Source organism: Populus euphratica, unplaced genomic scaffold, assembly GCF_000495115.2.
Source record: "Populus euphratica unplaced genomic scaffold, PopEup_1.0 scaffold103.1, whole genome shotgun sequence".
In the NCBI taxonomy this organism is placed as follows: Eukaryota; Viridiplantae; Streptophyta; class Magnoliopsida; order Malpighiales; family Salicaceae; genus Populus; species Populus euphratica.
This window is the reverse complement of record NW_011499891.1, coordinates 1244534-1252740: the sequence shown is the minus strand read 5'-3', so window position 1 is coordinate 1252740 and position 8207 is coordinate 1244534. Positions and strand designations below refer to the sequence as shown.

Genomic DNA, 8207 nt, shown 5'->3' with positions numbered 1-8207 from the left:
TTACAAAATAAAACACAAGTTTTGTTCTTGGATCCCACCATTAAATGAGTTCTAAATTCGGTTTTTGAGTAGCTACTTTAAAATGCTTTTTGTTCACCTCTCCTCTGCTTTTCATTGAGGTGCTTTTTAATTATCACCGTTGAATTTGCTCCCCACAAGACCAAAAATGAACATGGACATGTACCAAAATTCCCATCTTCTTAAAGGAAAAGATTTTTAGTATCCTTAACCATTCTTAGTGATTGTTCATAGAGATCTAGCTAGGAAGCTTTCCAACAAAATGACAGCAATTTAAAGAGCTATAATTTGTGACTTGATGCATCCTTGCACTAATGATAGTGCATCATGGAAACTTCAGTATAAATTGATGGCCAGTTTTTAACAAAGCGATTTTCAGGAATATGTTAGGAAGAAAGGAGGCAGAGTGGTTGGTAAAAGTTACTGCTGATGCTCAGTTTTATTTCGTGGCTAGTTGTTCTGATCTTGGGTGACCACAAATTGAGAAGTGGACAGGTTATGATGGGAAGAACAGTTGATCCATTGTGTAGTCTGTGTAATCTTGCATCTGCAGATTGTTATCATCTCATCTTTTCTAGTACTTGAACTAAAAGCATATGCCAACGATAAATCCTGTCATTCTAGAGACTGTGCTAAGCAGTTTCTGCAAAATATCATTCAACTAGAACTAGTAAGCTGCTGCACTGCTGCAGGATTTACAATCCCTGTTACCGTTGACTTATTGCTTAATGGAAACTTCATTAATCAAAAAGGAAAAAGAGACAACTCCAAATGCTGCTAATCTTTTCTAGTCACATAAAAGACAGCAGTGACATGCTCCACTTCCTTTGTATCAGCTGCGATGATAGCAGTCAAAACTTGAAATAAAGGATCCAAAACTTCTGCGCCAAAATGAGACCGAATCATTGACTCATTGATTGCTTTTAAGACCCTCACCAAGTTTTTTGCTGTTGTTTCTCTATCACACTTCATTCCTCCATTACAGGCATCCCATGGAAGGGCAATGATCTCAAGGCAATTGAGGGTAAAAGATCCTTCTTTCGCTATCTCAGTCTTGATTTCTTCTACGTATGGCTCATGGTATGGAGCATTATAGGTGTCTAACTTTTCTTCTTCGATTAGCCCCTGGATTAAGAATTCACTAATTAATGACTCTCTAAAAAACCAAAGAAAGAAATCACTAATCAGCAAACTCAACCATATGAAGATGTAATCACCAATCAGCAAAATCTACAAGTAACATATAAGTTAAAATAAAATATTTTCAGAAAAAAAGAAGTTAAAAGAACATTCAAAATGTGGAAAAATAGCCAAGTGCACTGATATATATTTATTATTTGAACTTGATAATGAAAAATATGGAGAAAGAGAGGGATGGCAACCCAACGGGCACCTTCAAAACTAAATCCTGGAGTGCCTGGCCTAAATAATCCCAGATCAAACAACTTTCATCGGCGGTTGGGTCTGCAAATCTTCTTGCCTTTAATGTAAAGACCATACGTCCCCCTGGAACTACTTCCGTAGAGCGTGCCATAAGAAATGAACAGAAATCCTTTTGAAACTGAATCTGATATGCCTCTATCGCAGCTGCTGGACTTGTCTTTGAAATGTATATTTTCCCTTTGTTTATTAGTGGATTTGATTTATCATTCAACTCAGGAGGTACCTGTAAACATTTTCAGAGATCAAATGGGATCAACAAACAATAGTTGAAATATTGATAGATTTCATGAAGAAGAAAAAACACTCAAGAGTTGGATGGTTATGACAAACCTGTGAGAGCCAATGAAGACTAGTTCCAGAGTGCACAAAATGCAGGCTATTCGATGGAAAAAGCCTCCCATAAAATGAACCTGGAACTCCAGAAATATAACAGGGACCAAAATCTGAACCGTTTTCTGCCCCTATTTTCTCCTTGAAAGCTGGCAGAAAAGACTGGAAAACGGTGTTGAAATCATTTCCTGGAAGATCATTCAAGAAAATAGAAAATTCTGGTGGTGATAGGCCCAGTTGAGAGCACCTTTCGTAGATCAAGCTTGTGATCTGAGTAACTGCAAAGAAAGTGTTGGGTCCTGAAGAACATCCAAGGTCTGCTATAGTGATACAATGAGGAAGTTCGGTGTCGCAGAAATCAAGCACTGCTTGTTTTAGTACTGGCACTGAACTGGATAGATTTGCTCGCTACAAAAAGAAGACTCTGTTTAGAAGGATTGTGCATGCGCACGCACACATATGATTGTGCATCTTTTATCCAAATTCTTAAAGCTAGAGTAGAAAAACTAAAGACATAACAATAAGAGAAAGGATTGCTGTGGTTCTTATCAATTAAGCCACAGTGGTCTACTCCAAAGAACTGTGCATGAATAAGGTTTTTTATTTTCTTAATGTATACATGGATTTTGCAGACCTGGATTATTTGATTTAAGCACGAACACCAAGGGCCCTAAAGAATTACATGCTATTTTTCAGGCATGGCTCCGTGCTGAATACGATTCACACAGCAGGAAAAAGAGAAGTTGGAACGTACCTGTGGTTTTGAGTTCTTGGCATAGCTCTCCTCTCCCAACCCTCCTTTCATGCTCAGAATTTGATTTATTTTTGAGCTCTCTTTCTCCATCTCTCCCTGCCTTTTCTTGGCAATCACACCCTTTAAACAATGGTTTCAGTTCATTCAACAAAGAGTGATTAATATAAGCTCAAGTGATATTGTTTTTGTAGTAAAAAAATTGATTCATGGATTTGTCCTCTCTTGAAATGTTGATTCCTTGTGTTATCTTGCATTGATCCCTACTCCTGACACAGCAACATGCATTTGGCATTTTGTGATCTTGATTTAGAGAGCAACTAAATATTTGTGCAATATAATAAAATAGTTTGATAATTATAGTTATTTTTCTTTATCGTGAATAAACAACTACTAATAGAATACTATAAATATGATATAATAACTTCTACAATAATGCCAACCATCTAGTCAATTTTGATGCCTGCAAGTAGTACGGTCAGGCATCAAGACTCCCACATGTAGCTCTCACGCCCAAATCCCTGGGAGGCAAACAATCAGGAAAGGGAACGGATGGTGTTCCAACTTTCAATTGTCCGTACATAGGGGTTAAAATTATCAAAATCATCGATTTAGGGTTAAATCGTAACTGGGCTAATAGCACAAGAACATAAAAGGCACCACCACGTTCACGTTTCTAACTCATTCCTTCATTAGGACCAGGACATGTCACAACATTAGGTACACATTCAAAATCTAAAATACCTAAATTAAGGAACAATAAAAGTATTATTTAAAAAATTGATCCGTCGATTCTTAGTCGCTAGCAGCTTTTACTAAACAATCAAGTCACTTTTAATCGAAGCATTCAATTAGCACAGCAGCTTTAAGACTCCACCTCCACTCCTAAGAGAACAAAATCTGAATTATACATGCCAAATAATCAAACGCATTAGGCTCCTCAGCCCATATCTAAAAATGTGTTGAAGGCCACCAAGCTTCCTCATCGATAATGGGCACAAGCAGAAAATCCACATAAATTTGGATGGTCTTGATTATGCGTGCTTTCTCATCCAAAAAGTTTACTTGCTGCCTCAAAGCAGTCACTTGCTCCTTTTCCACCTGTCAAGCAAATTCATGTTAAGATTAACTTAAAGTAACTCCGAAAAATAGAAAAACTATCGCCATATTAGATTGCATTGCATTGCAGTCCAGCTCACCATACAAAATAAATAAATAAATGTGTTAGGAGTGGTAAACGAACCAGACTAATAAGATCAGCCTCACTCAGATTTTACAAGTATCCATTCTCCCAATGGTATTCGAATCCATAATTGCATCAACAGGTCTTTCCACGGCCAGAGCTTTTAGGATCGATATATGCTCCTTTGGACTTGGCAGGGAAGATACATTTTGGTTGCGAATATGCCAGGCTGTATGCAATAGAGTCCATACTTCAGGCCTTCCGCAAAAGATACCAACATAAGATAGCGAGGCATATAAAGAAAAAAGAATAAGCTGTATTGTACCTGTTGGTAGCACCAGAGACATGAGCATTTGGACACTTATCTAACTCTTAAAGCAACTGCAATTAATGGGACTAAGTCAACACTGCATGTAGTGAAAAGCAAGTTTAAAACAAATTACAGTGCACTTTATTTTACCTGCTTCAGAAGCCTGTCCACAACTCATCCACCGATCCTCTTATGCAAATTTATGTTTGGTTAAAATTGAAATAAAACCAAGAAAAAGAAGTTTGCATAACCAGATTGCATTCTAGCTGTACCATGCAAAGAGACAGATTGTCAGGAATTGCAAACAGACCAGATTATGAAGATCAGCCCTGCTAGAATGTTACAAGTCTCCCATATCCTGCGATGGCACTCAAATCCACAAAATCACCAATAGGGTTTTCCCTTGGCCAGAGCTTTTAAGATCAATCAACGCTCCTTTGGACTTGGCAGAGGGCATCAATCTGCTTACAAGCATGCAAGGCCTTACAACATCCGAGTCCCCACTACAGGCCTGCCAATGAAGACACCAACTTAAGAGACATGAAGAGACATAAAAAGAGAGCAGAGAGAGTTGTACATTACGACCTTTTACAAGCACCGAGCATAAGCATAAAGCTGACACTGATCTAACTCAAAAGCAGTTGCAATTAAAAGGTTTTGGTCCTAACTTCTCCAACATGAATTTGTGACAATAAACAATTAAGGGATTTGAGTATAACATGTATTTACTGTAGTGGAGAAACTGGATAGCAGGACAAGACTGACATTGATGTGAATGAAAGTAGATCCTGCTTCACTGTGCAATTAGGATTTTACCACAGCTCATAGGACAATAAACCAAAATTCTAGTCTCGAGATTCTTAATTCTAAATTTCGAGAAGACAAAAAATTCCCAAAACAGTATCATATAGGCCCATTTTTGTCAATGCTGTGTATTTTTGAAATCTTTAAATTCTCTACATAGATGAGCTAAGCTATTCTACCTACAGCAAGACAACCAGCCTTATCAACAGCACCATCCAAACCAGCTCAGATGAAACCTGGTGTAACTTGGCTAATTGCAAAAGATCATGAAAATCATGATGTTCAAATTTCTAACTCATTCCTTCATTAAGATTAGTACAAGTCACAACATTAGGTACAAATTCAAAATCTATAATACCTAAATTAAGTTAGAAATTTTATAGCAGTAAGGAAAATAAGACCAGTCATCATACAATATGTCAATTATACAGAGAAACATTTGTATCACACACAATAAGATGTGAGATTGGTGTCAAAACAAGTAGCAAAAAAGTCACTACCATGGGTGACTAAAGTTGCAAACCAGTTGCGAAAAAGGTCACTACAAGCTGCAAACCAGTCACTGAAGTTGATAACCCACAATAGACACAGCAGCCTACAACAGCACTTGATAAGAAAACTCACCTCATTTTTCTATGCTGAGAGCTTCCACGCATAAATCAGCTTATGATTTCATCATGAAATTCCAAATCCAATAACATATGAATTGTAGACAAATCCACCGAGAATGTTTTACCAACCATATCATCAATAAGGGGTAGAGCAGTTGGTGAGCCTGATTTTGAAGAAATCCTTAAATGATAGCATTATGCTTCATCATCTTCGATTTTCTAAACAATTCATATGCTTCATCTGATAGCCCTTCTTTAAGAAATCCCTTGATCATGACATTGTATGTCCGTTCAGGAGGTCGTATTCCATTAGCAGAAAGCTTGGAAAATAGTCCCTTTGCAACTTCAAGCTTCCCACCAATAAACATGCCTTCAATAAGAATAGTATAGAGGATAATATCAGGTTCTAATTTCTTCTCTTTCATTGACTTAAACAGTTTTAATGCCTCATCCAAATGTCCATGTTTGCATAAGCCATTTAGCAAAATCGAGTAAGTCATCAAAGTTGGAAGCATGCCAGAAGAACACATCTTCTTGAATAGGTCTTGTGCATCCAAAAGTCTACCTACATAGCACAAACCTTTCATAATGGTGTTGTAAGTGACAGTATTAGGAGTCAATTTTTTTACAGACATTTGAGTAAGTAATGCCTTTGCCTTATCCATCCTTCTACTATTGCAATATCCATTGATCAAGATGTTGTAACTGTGTACATCGGGTGCACAACCCTTGCCAACCATGTTTTCAAACACCTTTCTAGCCTCATTCATTTTGCATCGTAAACAGTACCCATTCATCAACGCATTGTAAGTGTAAATATTTGGCTCTACACCTTTTTCAGTCATTGTTTCAAAGACCCACCGAGCTTCTGAAACCATTCCCTCTTGGCAGAGTCCATCAACCAAAATTGTGAAGGTCAATGTATTCGGCATAACATTCCTGCCGACCATTTCTTTGAACAATTGTGTTGCTTCATCCAATTGTCCTAAATTGCAGAAACCATGAAGCATCGTGCTGTAAGTAACAGCATTTGGTGGAATGCCCCTATCCACCATTTCAGATAAGAATTCCATGGCATCATTAACTAGCCTATCTTTGCAAAGGCTGTCTATTATTGTATTATATGCCACCACGTCTGGCTTGCACCCTTTTTGTTCCATCTTCTTAAACAATCTTATTGCCTCATTCAATTGACCTAAACAGCATAAACCATGAAGTATTGTGGTGTAAGTAACAACATCTGGTGGAATGCCCTGATCCACCATTTCAGATAAGAAGTCCGCAGCGTCATTGACTAGACTGTCTTTGTAAAGGCTGTTTATAATAATATTATATGTCACCACATCTGGCTTACACCCATTTTGTTCCATCCTCTTGAACAATCTTGTTGCCTCATTCAATTGACCTAAACAGCATAAACCATGAACTATGGAGTTGTAAGTAATAGCATCTGGTGGAATGCCCCGGCCCACCATTTCAGACAAAAAGTCCATGGCATCATTAACTAGCCTATCTTTGCAAAGGCTATCTATTATTGTATTATATGTCACCACATTTGGTTTACATCCATTTTGCTCCATCTTCTTGAACACGTGAACCGCCATATTTGTGTTGCCGCTATTGCACAAACCATTTATTAAAGTATTGTAGCTAATTACATCGGGCTCATGCCCACTCCGTACCATCTCATTATACAACTCTACTGCCACTTTAATCTTCCCCTCATCGCAGACCCCATTGATTAGCGTAGTGAATGTAATAACATCTGGTTGAATACCCAGTTTGAACATCTTGCCCCAGACAGAGACAGCAAAATCAACATGGTTCAAGCGACAAAGGCAGTTAATCAATATATTTAGAGAATAAACAGTGTGGGTAACTCCAAACAAATCCATTTGATTGCACAAATAGACAACAGTCGAATAATGTTTCATTTTGGCAATGGAGCCTAAGAATTTGCCAAATTCCACAATAGAAGGCCTAGGATTCATGCGGGCCATGCGATAGAATGAAGCCAAGGCATCATCAACACTAATGGTATTGCTACTATTACTAGCAAACCCACCATTTTTTTTAGGCAAAGAAGGGTTCTTTGTAGAAGTAGAAGTAGTGATGCGGTGATGATGGAAGAATAAGAAAGAAGGGAAATAAGGAAGAAGAGGAAAGATACCCATTTCCATATGTTGTTGAAGAACCCAAATAGCAGAAGAAGCAATAGCTCTAAAGGCGCTATTTCTCATAAGCATCATCATTGTTAGGTTAAAAAGCTGCTGGTCTCTCTCTGACTCTCGCAGTTCCTTTGCCTCCTTTGAAAGCTGGAGATGGTAGCAAACTTTTCGCCGTCTTCTCTCTCTTGGTCAACCATTTTTGCAGAAATAATCGAACTTTCATATTATTAAATAATGGGCCAAGCCCAATTAACAGAATGAAAGCATGCTTGACAAGACCAGTTTTTTTGCCTAAAAATCTTTACATTCGGCGTTTCTTGTGTTGAATAAATTTGCTATTTTTACAATTATTCTTCTTTTAAGAAAATAAATATTTAAAATGGTTTATTTAAAAATATTTTAAAAGGATGTTATACGGTCTGTGCTTTACTTTAACTATAAATTTAAAAATATTTGATTAATTTAATAAACATTCCAGTTTTATATAAAACTTTCTCAGATCTTAATTATAATTTTTCTTAAATTTATTTTTTTAAATGACAATATTTAGCTTACAATCTTCTTATTTCGTTCATAGAAAACTCAACTA

General features: G+C 37.2%; 2 protein-coding genes across 6 annotated transcripts; both read right to left on the bottom strand.

Moving 5' to 3' along the window:
- Positions 1–402: 402 nt before the first annotated feature.
- On the bottom strand, positions 403–2940 carry LOC105131305 (salicylate carboxymethyltransferase-like). Its single transcript, XM_011034226.1, has 4 exons — positions 2546–2940; positions 1792–2199; positions 1412–1684; positions 403–1143 (listed from the first exon to the last, which is right to left on the bottom strand). Exons 1-4 carry the CDS (start codon positions 2633–2635, stop codon positions 796–798), a joined length of 1119 nt encoding a protein of 372 aa, XP_011032528.1. The 5' UTR covers positions 2636–2940; the 3' UTR covers positions 403–795.
- Positions 2941–3291: 351 nt separating this feature from the next.
- LOC105131301 (putative pentatricopeptide repeat-containing protein At1g12700, mitochondrial) lies at positions 3292–7809 on the bottom strand. 5 transcript variants are annotated; one of them, XM_011034219.1, is made up of 5 exons: positions 5464–7809; positions 4186–4546; positions 4051–4106; positions 3786–3983; positions 3292–3643 (listed from the first exon to the last, which is right to left on the bottom strand). In XM_011034219.1, the coding sequence occupies exon 1, from the start codon at positions 7700–7702 to the stop codon at positions 5633–5635; it is 2070 nt and encodes a 689-aa protein (XP_011032521.1). In that variant the 5' UTR covers positions 7703–7809; the 3' UTR covers positions 3292–3643; positions 3786–3983; positions 4051–4106; positions 4186–4546; positions 5464–5632. The 5 variants fall into 5 exon arrangements, with proteins under 5 accessions (XP_011032521.1, XP_011032519.1, XP_011032520.1 ...); XM_011034217.1 differs by having other exon boundaries at positions 3786–3954; XM_011034218.1 differs by lacking the exon at positions 4051–4106 and having other exon boundaries at positions 3786–4050.
- Positions 7810–8207: the final 398 nt, after the last annotated feature.